The sequence below is a fragment of the Micropterus dolomieu genome, linkage group LG17 (assembly GCF_021292245.1).
Source record: "Micropterus dolomieu isolate WLL.071019.BEF.003 ecotype Adirondacks linkage group LG17, ASM2129224v1, whole genome shotgun sequence".
Taxonomy (NCBI): Eukaryota; Metazoa; Chordata; class Actinopteri; order Centrarchiformes; family Centrarchidae; genus Micropterus; species Micropterus dolomieu.
In genome coordinates, this window is record NC_060166.1 from 3965369 (window position 1) to 3979984 (window position 14616).

The following is a 14616-nucleotide window of genomic DNA, read 5'->3' on the forward strand; positions in this document are numbered from 1 at the left end:
CTCCTGAGAAACCTGACTATGTGATTACAACAACTGCAAGACAGAGATAAAAGACATGTATGTATATATGTACCGATACAAAGACAGTCTAGCTGACTGTCTTTATTTCGGTCACACACTGTATCACGCATTAGGCTGTAGCCTGCAGAAGTATAGTTCTTCTCACAATAGTACTTGTTTAATGAAATGTACGGGATTGATTGTTCTTCTGTAGTTTGTATGATGCTTTGGCAATATTGTTGTTACCATAATGCCAATAAAGCTAATTTGAATTGAATTGATGAATAATTGCACCATGGTGCAAAGGGTTGTAATCACTTCCACAATACATCTGTGTGCTGATGACTGTGACAAATTGAATTTGTCAGATATTTCTCTAAAGCTATTTTGGTTGGCCATATACCACAGAAAGAGTGCAACCTTTTGCTTGAGAGGAATATCTGGAGGACTCGCAGCCTGTTGTGGTTCGAGACCCTGCTGTCTCAGTACATCTGTGATGTAATCAGAAGAGAATGGGTGAACCGAAGATGCCTGAAGAATGTCTGCTCATCCATATGATTAGTATCTGCCATTCAGTGCCGGTCTTGAGAATTGTTGTCTGTGGCATTAGTAATTGGGCTATTATTGCATTTCTGAAAAGAAAAAAATGTGACACAAATTCAAGATGATGAATTAAAAATAATGGCATGACTAATGTTTGAAGAAGTGAAATCTTCCACAAATTTCTTATAAATGTGACAGTACACTGTATTAGGTATTATGTTTGATAGGCTATGCTAACTTGGTGCATTCTGTAATTCAGTGCTTTTAATACTGTTGGTACTGTATATACTACTATTAGTACTATTACTACTACTACTATATCATATCCACCTAACTCACGTATATAACACCTGCACGTAATACTACTATTATTATCATAATACTATTTATTTCAGCATCCTCTGCTCCACTGCATTGTGTGTACATGTGTATGTGTGTGTGTATGTATATGTAAATATCAATGCGTGTGTATGTATCCATGTATGTGCATATGTGTATCTAACATCCACCTTCGACATATACATTATAATAATACTGATAATGATTTACTTCTGCATCCTTTGCACTCTGCTCATTGCCCTATTGTCTTGATCTGTCAACATTGTTTTTGTTTATGGTGTGTATATGTTGTGTGTATGTGTTTATAGGCCTAATGTAGTGTGCGTCTGATTCTTTATTGTCTAAGTAAGCACATAGTGAGCAACGTAGGCTACAAGTGAGTGAAATTCCTCATTATGTGTACACATACATGGCTAATAAAGCTGATGTTTTATTTCGGTTTATGTTTAGCCTTAACTTTCTGTTTGTTTAAGTTAATGCTTGTACATATTTTATTTCCTTTTACATCTATTTTGTTTTCAATTTGTAGGCTACAGATTTGTATTAGGTTAGTGAATAGAATATAAGATTTTACATTTACTGTACAATGGTGTCTTACCTAATGCGTCGTTTTTCCACCTCTGTATTGTTTATAAATGCACGGAGGCTGCTCTGCTGATAGTTCAACTGTGCATACACTTGCCACATTAACATGAGCTTCTCACGGTCAACCATGTTTTTGTTTACGTTTGGCGTCATGAACCATCTTGCACCTGAAACGCTTTGACGTCGGAAGTTTCAACTGGGAAATATCCCAGTTCGGACCGGTCTCGAACGCAGCATTAGCTACAATAAAACAGGAAATAAAACATACCTGCTTCAAGAAAAGCATAAAACAGCCCTACAAAATAATACAGGGTTTGAATGACGACGAAAAGTAGTCTTGAAGATTGCATTAGCTAAGTTGGACAGATAAAGAGGTTAAAACGAATGTTTATAAGATGTCTGCTTTATAAATCCAAGTTCTCCAGTTTATGTTTCTTCAGCAGTTTCACCATGAATTGTAGGCCTATTGGTTGCTCTGTAGCCAATCACCTGTAATTGATGTAAAAACAAGTTATAATAAATTTAATACTCTTTTTTATTACATGTAGTTATATCCCGTTATATCCTCTGAAGGAACGTTCAATGTCTAATTTGAAGGAAGTAGTTTTTAATTTCTGCTGCCTTGTTCTTGTTTCAGTTAGCTTGGTTAAGGAAACTCTCAGTACCTTCATGGAAGTACAAACACGGAAACATGTTACGTATTGTTTCGAGGAAGCGCTGGTGTGAGACTCGTCTTTAGGTCGCTGTTGTGATAAACTGGGAATGTCGATGTAGAGGAATGGACAGAGAAGCGGGCAGAGGAATGGTTCACAGCAGAACAGAGCCCGGGGACCATGAGGAAACTCTGTATCAGTGCCAACTCATCCAGAACCTGGTGGACATTTCCATCTCTAGCCTGCAGGCTCTCCTGACCAGATGCGCCGCATCCGACCACCTCAGCCAGCAAGAGATCCGCACTTTAGAGGTAGGCTCCGTTAAAGTACACACGATGCTCATGCTCCCAGCCCGGTGCTTGAGCCTCCAAAAAGGTCTGTAACTTCACTGAAGTGTAACGTTCTGGAACATCTGCCGTCTTCTTGCTGGTTAGGGGGACCGTTTCTTAATCATCTGAAACAGGTGCTACACAGTATTAATTGTTACACATCAGCTTCTGTGTCATGATAAGGAATGTTCACTGTACTGTCGCAGTTATTTTTTGGCCAAGGTCACAGTTTAATATTATTTGATGTTTTGATTGCTGTTACCAGAAGTGGCGACTCAGGTAGTGATAACCTCCATTCCCATGTGGTGGTGGTAACCACCTCACAGTGTTTAACGTTTAATAGTCACACATTTTGTATTTAGTTGAAAAGGGAAAGTTTGAGATGTCTATGCCTACTTGTACTATTAGCCAGCTAGCAAATGTTTAAAAAAAACTTTCCCACATAAGACATTTCCATTGTCACATTAAGAAATGCACAAGTTTAAATAATGTAATGATTAGGGTGTCATGATTCTCCAAATCCATAATTTGATTTGAATTTTGAATTCAAGGTCTTTCTATTTCTTTCATCACTGATGGCTATGCTACTGTTAGACAATCAAATATTTATTTGTAAAGATCAACAGATCATTTGGTTTTATGCCCTGACAACTGTTATTTACATTTTAAAATTATACTAAAAAAGCTAGGCTTTGTGGTATCAAGTGTGATAACAGCCATATATTTTGGAATGTACCACACTATGATCCAATCTAAATCATTTATTATCTATGCCAGGTATGCCTGGAGGGGCCCTTCTAATCTAGTTACACCTTGATGATGTAACCTCCCCTTCATTCCACTCCTATCATGCATACATGCTGGACACAGAGCCTGACCTGTGCGCCATGATCCCCACCCACATACCCACATACCCCCATACCAAACTGACATCATTCAGACAGAAGAATGAAGAAAGAAAAATACATCAGTTTCAAAAGGGTCCAACAAACAAAACTGTTTAAGACAAAAACAAAAAAAAAGTCACTAGATGGCAGAAGTGTATTTTTCATCACCTATAAAATGCTGGCAGGATTAGAGGGATGGAAGAGTTAACTGTGTCAATGAAGCTCTTTTACTTGTCAAATCTGTTTGTTTATGACGTCTGTGAAGATATCCTGCCATATTTGTCATCCCAAAAACACTGGGACAATCACTGATCCCCTTTAAATACTTTAATGCCATTTTTACATAGTCGATAGGAATTTGGCTGACAAAAACAACAAGAATCTTACACATAGTAGTGACCACCTTATGACTTAAAAGTGAAGGTTTTGAAAGGTTTTTAGCTAATTAAAAAAATGATAAATAGATATGGCCTTATTTACTTGGCTGCTGTATATTGGCTGGAAAAAAACTGCAGCGACAAAGCGGTCGGTGCAACAGAATCCATACAGGCCTTTGGCAGCTGAGAACATAATGCCAGGTGTCATGAGATGAAAGATTAATAACAACACAAAGTGCAGCTGCAGTACACAATAATGGCCAGAATTGCTGTTAAAAGCTGCCAGTAATTTTTTCTGTGGTCTCAGATTCACTTGGCCCAAGGACTTTCAGAACAGCCATTCAGAACAGAAAGGGAAAAAAATCAAGACAAGGAATCAGTAAGTGGGAATATTGCCACTGTCACTAAATGATTTTTAAAAAATTTAAAAATGATATACCATGAAAATATGATATGGCAGACCCCTAACAACTCAGATTCAGTCATTAATTGTTGTCCACAGAAACATTTGTGCTTTCATCCACCTCCAGCCCGATAGCCATGGAGGAGAGGATTAGCTCCTCAACCATGGTGGCCAAAATCTCCAACATCTGATGAATTATTAAATGAGGCTGACAGTTGGTCTTTTTATGATCTAAAAGTAGAGAATAAATATAGATTGAATATTATTATGAGCTGATTTGCAGTGATGAAACATAAATATGAATGTAATTTGAAGTCCACCATGATTGCCTCATGCTCTAAAATCCCAACCAGGTCAAAAACAACAAGAACTGAAGAACCTAAGTCAAGCAGTTACAAACATACAGTCCCCTCCAAAATATTAAATGTTATTATATACTGTTATATACTATAAGATTATTTGTTCCATTACTTTTGCTCACCTAAGAATGCTGTGGTCTAATACAAACGGTGCTATGTCCTGAGTTGTTTAACACATCTAGATGTAAGTACCAGGAAATAAAAGCTGAAATTCTGAACTCTTGTCTCATACTCAGCTTTTGATCTTAAACACAAATGTCTTCAGTAAACAACAAAAACAAAGACATTTGCCATACTGTTCCAATACTTTTGGAGGGGACTGTATGTTTTCTTTGATGGTTACTGCAACAAAAGCAGGTTCTACCTGAGACATCTTCATCAGTTAAAATAACTTCCTATTATGATATGTCATCGGCGGAACTTTACCTTGTGCCAGTAAGGCATGTGACTTCACAGACTGTTTGTGGTGCTCTGTCGTCATATGCTTATCTAAACAGTCATCTCTGGAGAGCTGGCAGTGCTGTTGTCTTGATGACTGGCCCCTCCTCTCTTTGGTGCCTGCTTATGTTGCTAAAATAAGTGGCTGAACATTTCTGTAAGGAGATTGTAAAATGGCATTATTGGTCATTGTGTTCATACAATATTACATTGAAATGAACTGAATTGCATGATATGGTGTAATACTGAACACTCAGTGTGGTAGAGCCATGGGTGGAACCTGTCTAGTCTATTCATTTAGGGTCCCAGCGTGATGGCCTGTGCCCAGTCTTTGTTTTCTCTCCTCTTTCTGCCCTCTTATTAGAGCGATACGGGTTTTTGGGGGCCGATGCCGATATTAAAGTAAAAGGAGCCGATTTATAAGGCAATATTAGGATTTTGAAAATGATTTGGATAGTAGACCCCTTTCCTGTACAAACCACTCTCAGAACAGGTCGATATTGAAAGCCGTTATTTATATGGGCAATAATACCTTTTCCTGAATGGATTATGAAAAAAAATAAGACAGTCTCAACAACTGAAATAATGGAAACAGTTAACCCTTCACTAAGCCACGCCCCACCTTAGTTACTCTTGCCGACAAACTGTCGGACGTGTCAGACATTTATCACAGCGCAGCCACTGTCTATTACATCACTCCCTGGAGAAATATTGTCTAATTTTTGGAAAAAACGATCTCAGAAAGAAGCAGACAGTTTTGCATTTGCATTGTGCATTTGAAGGTTGTATTCAGGCTGTCAAACTGACTAAACTGACGTGAAACAAATAAAGACAGAAGCTAAATCCTGCCGATTACAGAGTAAAAGTGAACCACTGTATTACTTGAATACTGAGAAAGAGGAAAATGATATTAAGGTTCCTGTACAGCTGGGTAGGTCTCCATTTACTATTACAATCATGAAAAAGCAGAACAGTATAGCTTTATAACTTTATATTCAGTAGTAATTTAGCTAGCGTTATCTAACTAACATAACATTAGGAACAATCCACAGCCTACATTTTTCTGGATTTATTTTAGGTTTTGGAAAGAGAATAAATTGTACTTCTCCTTTCAACCTCTCTGGGTAGCGATTGTAACTATTACTATTAAGTGCCCCGGGAACAATGTTTGACTATAACATGGAAAAAAAAAAAAAAAAAATAGCTAGAAAACGACTCCTTTTGCATACAAGTCAATGGAGCGCAGCCATGAAATCAGAACTTAGTTACCACCATCTGTCTAAACCATGCCGTTTATGATAGTGACCCAGAGAAACGCTGCTGTTAATAATCCATGACTGTCTACAATGAGGACTTGCAACTTTGAAATTTCACACTGACGCTGCACATTTGAAAGAGGAGCTAGATAACTTTGATTGGCTGGAAGCTGTGTTAGATACTTGTTCAGCTCATGTTTATTTACATGTCCCCTCTAGTTTAATCATTTCTGACATACCGACTGTAGCTACAGACAAGTAGCTCATAGATATGTTTGGAACAAGTTAAACATTATAGTTTAACCGCTCATTAACGATTGCGCTCTACCACTGATAAACATTAACTAGCTTTGTGGTTAATCTGATAGCAATGGGCAGCGTTTGCTGCTTTAAGTGATGTTAGAGAATATTTAGAAGTGATGAACTAGGGACAAATGATAGAAACGTTCACTAGAACTGCCACACTGATTCAGAAATTAATCTACAATCACGTCTGTCAGCAGCGTAGCCTCCACCACTCACCTGCTGTAACATTAAACACACTGCTGTGACCTGGGAGGAAGCCAGGAGAGGGCAATGAAAAACAGGAGGGTTAGCAAGTATGGTCCTGAATGTTTTCAGGAGGAGAAGAGATGAGGGCTATATTTATTATTTTTTAAGTTTTTAACAAATGACCAACTCACAGTGATCACATACTCTCAATTGTTGGTTCTGAATGCTCTGGTAGAATCTGGTCAGCTGATTGTTTTGCTTTGTGGTGAATGTGTGGCGCTGTTTTGAACAGGGGTGTTGCAGATCGCCCTGTGGTGGGCAAACTATGCAACACTCATGACATGAGTGAAGGATGATTATTGAGTTATGATTATTCAGAAGATTTTTTTATTACTGAATTAATATAACAATTAATTTATCCAAAAAAGATATCAAAAACATGTGTCACTAATAATACTATATTTTATTCAAAGATTCTGAAAAAGAGACACATAAAGATCATTACAAAAATGAGAATAATAGCATGTTTTAAAATTTCCACATCACTGTTATAATACTTAAAATAATAACAGATGCCGGATCAGAAAAATATTGGACCTCAAATTCAAAAGGATTGCTGTGACACAGATTAATTTAAACTCTGTATGTCAACTCTTCCCCTGAACTGGAGAATCTTTATTTTTACTCAGGTACTTTATTCAAAACTTAAAGGTTCAGTGTGTAAGTTTTAGTGGCATCTCATGGCATCGCGTGCTCCTCAGATGGTTCCATTTCCCGAGTTGTGAAGTTGTTCTTCTGACTTTAGTGGGTGTTCATGTGCTTTTAAGTCGGACTGTGGAATCAACATGGACGCTACTACAAAGATGTGTTGGATTAGTATTATCAGAGCATATAAACAACACCCAGACATCTAGTTCACTCTACATGGACAGCAAATTAACCATATTACATGTTTGCAACATATGTATATGCAATACCTGATTTTGTACGTATTGCATGTACACTTTATTTATCTTTTTGCAGTAAAGATTTAAGGACAAAAAACATTCTGATTATTCTGACACCACATGAATGCACCACCAGTCACAGGTCACATAGTGTGCAGGAGAAGCTACGTTGGCTGACACGCTCTGTCGGCTCCGTTTGTCCAAATTTCACTTCTTTTCTTACTTCAAATAAACCAGACGACTACTACTACTACTACTACTATTCGATTCAATTTTCAATTCAATTTTATTTATATAGCGCCAAATCACAACAACAGTTATCTCACAGCGCTTTTCATAAAAGAGCAGGTCTAGACCATACTACTAACGGTACTTGTTGTTCTTTTTCGTACGTAAAATGTAACGTATCATTATGTAAGGTCTTTATACACCAATGTAAACATAATTATGGGTATTATATTGCATTTCTGTCAATAGATCCTCCTCAATATTACACACTGGAGCTTTAAGATGGTTTCATCACTGGAGTAATATACAGAAAGATTGTCACTGGCAAATGTATTTTGGATCATTGTGGGATAAGGGAAATAATTTAAACGATTTACAGGCTGTAACAACAGTCTGTAACATTAGTTAAAGCCATTTTGTCACTTCCAAATGGCCGTTAAACAGAAAATATAATAAATCTGCTAAAACATTAGATGACTCATGTAATGTGACCTTACCATGACAGCAGCAGTGCAGAAATTATTTTTAACATGGGGGCGATTAAGTAAATCAATTTTAAGTGACTACTACTGACAGAAACACACTCCTCGTGTTAATGATCCTGATACATCAGGCTTGTGTGGGGACAAAAAGAAACAGGATTTGTGGTGCTGTCTTGCTGACATCTTGACAAAGTGCTCTGGAATGATTTACAGAGCTCACAGAGCAACACGTTGGTGGGTCTCTCCCAAACTTTAGATGGTCAAATAGCTTCAGTGTGCTGACACTCCTAATGCAAATCGACATGTTTTCGTAATTAATTTCCCATGCAATTGGAATGCATCACTATTGCAAGGGTATGCAGGGGGGCATCAAAGCCTTAGATAGCTTGAATTTCAGTAAATCTTAAATTCTTTGACTGTTGTAAGGCCTAGATGGCCTGGTGTTGACAGTACTAGTGAGGTCTGGTAGTTATGCACTGCAGTGTGTTGGTTGGACAGAGTCCTGCACTGTCCTTCAGTAGCACCATCCATACTGGTGTATGACTGTGTGATGAGCACTCACCCAAACTAGAATGTGTTGAGTCAGCAGCTCTGCAAGCCTCTGTCCCTCCCCAGTGTGCTATTTATACACACCCAAACCCGCATCTGCACATACCAACAAAATACACAGACGCAGGCGCACACACACACAAACCTGCACACAGCTTGACAGACGTGAAAGCGCCTTGTAGAGAATAGTGAACACAAACACTGCAGGCAGGGTTAGAGCTGTGCCCCAGGGTGATTCAATTTCTTCTGACACAGAGGAGGAAGCAACAGGTGGGCTCAGAAACGCAGAGCAGCAGAGAGCAGGAGACGCTCAGGCTGATAGTCAGCCTGCATGGGCTTTTACCAAACCTCACAGGATCACATGTAGAAAACTGAGGTAGGACAATAAGTCAAGCATGTCTTGTAATGTCATGCCTTACTCTGTCACATGACAACTTCTGTAAAGACCTAACATTATTGGTTATTAGAGTGTACTTAGGTACTAGGCCAAAGTAAAATCTTTTCTGAAAAAATCTGTGCTTTTTCATTGGCGGCGTCGTAGCCCCAGATGTTTTTTGAAAAGCCCCGGATCTCAGAAGGATTTTTAAAAAACAAATAACAAAAGGCCGAAATTGAACTTTACAGGTTTAACTAACGTTACGTGCGCGGGAGCGAGCGAGAGAGAGAGATTATTGTTATTATTTATTCTTCTACAAATTAGCCAGAATAAGATGATCCAGCTGTAGCTCTGTGTCTGTCCTCTCTGCTCCACCTGAAGCTGTGAGCTGCACTGCATCAGAGGCGCTGAAATTAACTTGTGTGAGGTTCATCACCTGATAGGCAGAGGAGGCATTATACATATTTCATTTGAAAATCTATGTTTGGTCCCCCCTCTTTCCTAATGTAAAGTTTTATTTGGCATTGCCTTCCTGGCTCAGGCGATTTTGGAGCTGTCTCATATAGGAGGCGGTTTACTAAGTGACCAGTCAATCACTCACACAATCCACAGCAGTCCCAGACAAAATGTAGCTGATAGAAATGTTGAGGGAGGAAAAAAAGTTTCCCCAGGCCGGTGCAGCAAAGTGCCTCAATATTACAGACTTTTCTTTTGTGCTGCTGTTACTTCTAGCTGAAGGCAGCAGTGATGTTGTCTGCAGCAGGGGTGGGTACATATAATGTAGGACTACTCTTAATTTCGCTACATTTTCCATTCATACCTTTTATAACTTCACCAGTCTGTAATCTGCATTTTGGTTCTTTAACCGAGAAAAGCTCATCCAGGCTGTGCGCGCTCAGTCACATAGTAAAGCGCTGGTCGGGCGCTTGTCACAGTCACAGAGCTGGGCAGATGCAAACATTTAGAAAATCAGGCAAATGTCTTTTCAGTTTAAGGCTTTATGTTCTACTAATACAACTGAAATCTAGTGAGCCACACCATGGCACAGGTGGCCTGTTGGAAAGCAGCCTGCGTCGCTCTTTAAGTGGGAGTACGTGGGAGTACCCCCACACCATGTTTTCATACTGTCGCAGTTTTGTTGTTATATTATTATAATTAGACACATGACATTACAATTTAGCAACATCAAAATGAGACAGTTAATAGTGTTGTTGTGAGCTTTGCTGTGCCGTATAAGTAGAGGATGTTTACTGTTGCTTTACTGCTTTACAGACTTAACTTTGGGGTGGGGTTGTGGGGTCCAATTATTATGTGAAGATATGAAGTTTTATGGGCTGGGCTAAACCCCCAATGTTTCAAGATCCTAAAAACGCCCCTGGTATTTGATGCCCTTTACAGTGAACACTGGGCCTGAAGGGTTAAGCACAATACTTGAATACACAGTATTTATTTGCAGCATTTCGTCACGTTTTTCAGTTGTCTGTCTGACAAATTCACTTAACTATTGTTAACAATCCAGCTGTCTACACAGGCCAGTGTGACCTGCACTCAATACTATGCCTGAAAACGTTCCGTCTAGACACAGATGGAGTAGTGAAGCTGGGGCTGCTCTGCCAAGGTGCTGCTCACGCCTCCTGTGTAGACACAGTGTTAGTAACCTTCCACCGCTGAACTAATCACAATGCACTCCCCTTTCTAGTAAAACTGGTTTGACATATCCAAGACAATACAACCTTTCTTAAATTGTTGTACTTAATTCTGTGTACTAAGAAGTCTTTGTAAAATGAATCACAGTTTAGTTTACATTTGTGGAATTTTGTCCAATGTGTACTGCAGAGATCTGTAAATAAACACATACACAAATATCTCACTACCCAAAACATGTATTTTTATATTTGTGTTGTGTAAAATCATATCCACACAAATACAGTGTGATTTGCAAATACACACAATTTAATCTATGACAGATAGAACTATGTACACATGTACAGAAAGGTTTAGATGTAGTGAGTCCAGTGGGACAGCAGAAGTAGTGTCAGGATTCCGAGGGTGAGTGCAGAGGGGGTGAGAGCCCAAACACAAGACACTGTGAGCTGAGATTGAGTTCCAGCGTTTATTTATCCCAAGCACAACAAACAGGCATGAACAGAACTCACAGGTACAGGAAAGTGGTAACATCCAAGAGCAGTAACTGGTAGTACATACAACGGCGCATACGTGCAACAATGACCAGACAGGGAATGAACAGAAACACCAAACATTTATACACAGGGGCTAATGAGCAGGGTGGGAGCAACACAGGTGATTGGGATCAGGGCTAACGAGGCAGAGAGACAGAAGGGGAAAACAGGGAGACTGGCTGGCAGAGTGATTACTGGAGGTGAACAGACATAACACAAGTACCGAACACTAAACATATCAAAGTAAGAAGTAACAGATCAGAATAATGAAAATAACAAACTACTCCAGACACCATCAGACTAAACTAACATCAACAAGGAACACAGACAGAAGCAAAGATAAAACAGAACTCAGAGCAGACATGGGCAAAACACAGAAGTACACAGACCAGGAGTAAACACTAAGACATGAACTAAGGTACAGGACTAAGAACTAAAGACACGAACTACGAACTAAGATACGAGACAAGACAGATATGAAGTAACTTAAAGATGCAGAGGAATGAAATAATAAAGGCTACACAGAGACTAAAGCAGAATGAACAAAATCAGATTAATTAATGAAACTGGTAGAGAACATAAATGACACCTAACAAACAGATGGAACCCAAGCATGATGGTAGAAAACTAACACATGAGGGACAGGAACAGAACTAAACAAGTACTAAGGCAGACACAGATAACAGGACAGAACAGAACCACCACACAGAACAAGCAGAAGACTGGATACCACAGACAGACAGGACTGAAACACAGAGAAACCAAAATCAAAACACAGAGAAGGCATGGCGAAAATAATATAACCCAGACAAACTCAGGACAGGATCATGACAAGTAGCTCAGAAAGCAGTGCTGCAAGCTGGGAGTCCAGTAGCAGCTCGGACAGGATGAGGCCAAGTTGCTGCTGAGAAAATGGGGAAACAGAGAACGAAAAGGCTCAGTGATTTATTGTAGGAGATCCTCTTCACGCCAATCCCATACAACAGAAACACAGTGCAGTAACATCATGGTTTACTGTCACTAAGTCAAATTATCCTAGCCTACTGATTTTATCCCTATATACCTAAATGCTAACTGGTCACCGGACAGCGGTAAATGGAGGCTATATAAGAGATTGGTATGCTAGCTCCAGTTGTAGAGGGAATAACCAATTATTGTGAACTAAATGATTTAATATGAGCTTGTTACGTAACGTGGGCTAACGTTACATAGCTAACTCACCACAGGAGACACAAAGTTAGCAAACTGTTGAAACAAGGCTACAGTCCTTTTCCTTGTTGTCTCTACAGATGAGGATGACGCTAGCTGGTGCCGTGAATATCCTGTCAATTCATGGGAGAGAATGTTGCTGTCGCCACCTGCTGGTGTACCCAGTAAATTGCTCTCAAACAGATCTCTGTTTACACATCTCAGCGGGACAGATTGGACAAAATTCCACAAATGTGTAAAAAGGAACTCACAAATGTAACGTGACCCACAAATTGACAGGAAGTAATCCGCAAATGTGTAAAAAAAGTTTTGTGTGTACATATCACTCTGTATTTTTGTGGATGTGATTTTACACAACACAAATGTAAAAACACAGATTTGTGAATAGTGAAATATTTGTAAATCATAGTACACATTTGTGGATTGTCTTCTGTGGGTTACAAATACTAAAGTTCAATTAAGTCTTCCATACATGTCAGGATATTTATGGCCAACCAAAGTAGATTTTTTTTTTGACCCCATGACCTTTCCTCTAGCACCATCAGGGCAAATTGATTACCTCTATACAAGAAAGAGCTAAATCTAATGGTCTGATTTCACAAAATGTTTCAGTACTTCTTTTAATCTTATCCAGGAAAATTTCACTGAGAGCTTTGCCGCTAAGCTGCTGCTGAAAAATGTCACCTTCGACCATCTAAAGTTTGAGAGTAGTTTGGACAGAGACCCAACAATGTGGTGCTCTGTGAGCTCTGTGACTAGCAGCACAACAGCTGTGCATGAACACTGTAGCAGCACGAATATGTGAAGCATGCAGGGTGCAAATTATACAGTGACAACCGGGGTGGTGAACTTTTTTTTCCCAGGTCAAAAAGAAAACCCAGCAGGAGCGGGCTTCCGTGAACTAAAATCTTACAATGCTTACAATATCCTTGCTTATTTAACTAATGTGTGTCTACAGATGATGATAAATCATTACACCAGTTCATGGGTGCCCCATACCACCTGACAACTTTTGTAGTCAGAGGACACTATTCTACAGCATTGTATAAAGACTCACAAAATACTTAAAATTGAAATAATAAACTCTATATTGATGTCAAAATGTGTATCTACAATAACTATTGAAATGAAATGATATAGTGGTAATGAAATGACAGGGTGGACTATCAACTAGCTAACATCACATAGCTCATTTAAAGTAAAATAAATGCTAATTATGAAACTCTGAAGGTAGGAAAATTAAGTGTATTAAAGAAGCTAGATAGCTAACTCCTGCCGTTAACTTATAGTGTCTCCACTAGCATGTGGTGGACTGGACTGGGGCAGCTGCAAGTGAAGTAACGTCAAGGTTTGGAAATGGTATGGTCCATCTTAGGGGTGTCAGAAATCATGCTTTAAGATTCTTGAATATAAGGCATGAGTATGGGAAATATATTGTAATATAAATTACAGTTAAGAAAGACCCCCCTGACATGTTGTTTTTCCCTCTTTGGGGGGGGGGGGGGGGGGGGGGGGGGGGGGGTGCAATTAGGGTCAAACCCACCCAATCCCCCCTGTAATTCGAACCATGGAAGCACGTCAAAGCATGCTTTATCAAGACATGCGGGCTATTTTTACACTCTGTAAATCTTTTTAGTTATTTTCTTCGCCCAAACGCTGATGCAAAAGTACATTTACCAGTGATTATCTTACTGCATATTACTCAGTGATGAAATAAATGCATGCCTGAACCATTGTAAGTTTTAAGTCAAGTGCTTAAAAATTCAGATTCTTCATATTCTCCAGTTCAGGGGAATGGTTAACATACAGAGTTAAAATTAATCTGTGTTAAAGCAATCCTTTTGAATTTGAGGTCTAGTATTTTTCTGATCCAGCATCTGACAATTAGGGTCTGTTTTTATTATTAATATTATAGCACAGCACTGATGGGGAAATAATAATCACTATTATAATTATTCTATTGCTAGTGCGTTATGTGTCTCTT

At 39.0% G+C, this 14616-nt stretch overlaps 1 protein-coding gene and 1 long non-coding RNA gene across 2 annotated transcripts in view; one reads left to right on the forward strand and one right to left on the reverse strand.

Moving 5' to 3' along the window:
- The first annotated feature begins 2143 nt into the window (after positions 1-2143).
- Positions 2144-14616, forward strand: part of LOC123986234 (kinase suppressor of Ras 1-like) — a 45693-nt gene continuing 33220 nt past the window's right edge. Inside the window, exon 1 of the mRNA XM_046074384.1 lies at positions 2144-2431. Within this exon, the coding sequence (XP_045930340.1) occupies positions 2246-2431 (186 nt within the window). The 5' untranslated portion in view covers positions 2144-2245. The remainder of the gene's footprint in view (positions 2432-14616) is intronic.
- LOC123986242 lies at positions 3893-11467 on the reverse strand. The gene is made up of 4 exons (XR_006828826.1): positions 11400-11467; positions 10746-10877; positions 4902-5068; positions 3893-4347 (listed from the first exon to the last, which is right to left on the reverse strand). It is a non-coding gene; the product is annotated as an uncharacterized LOC123986242 (long non-coding RNA).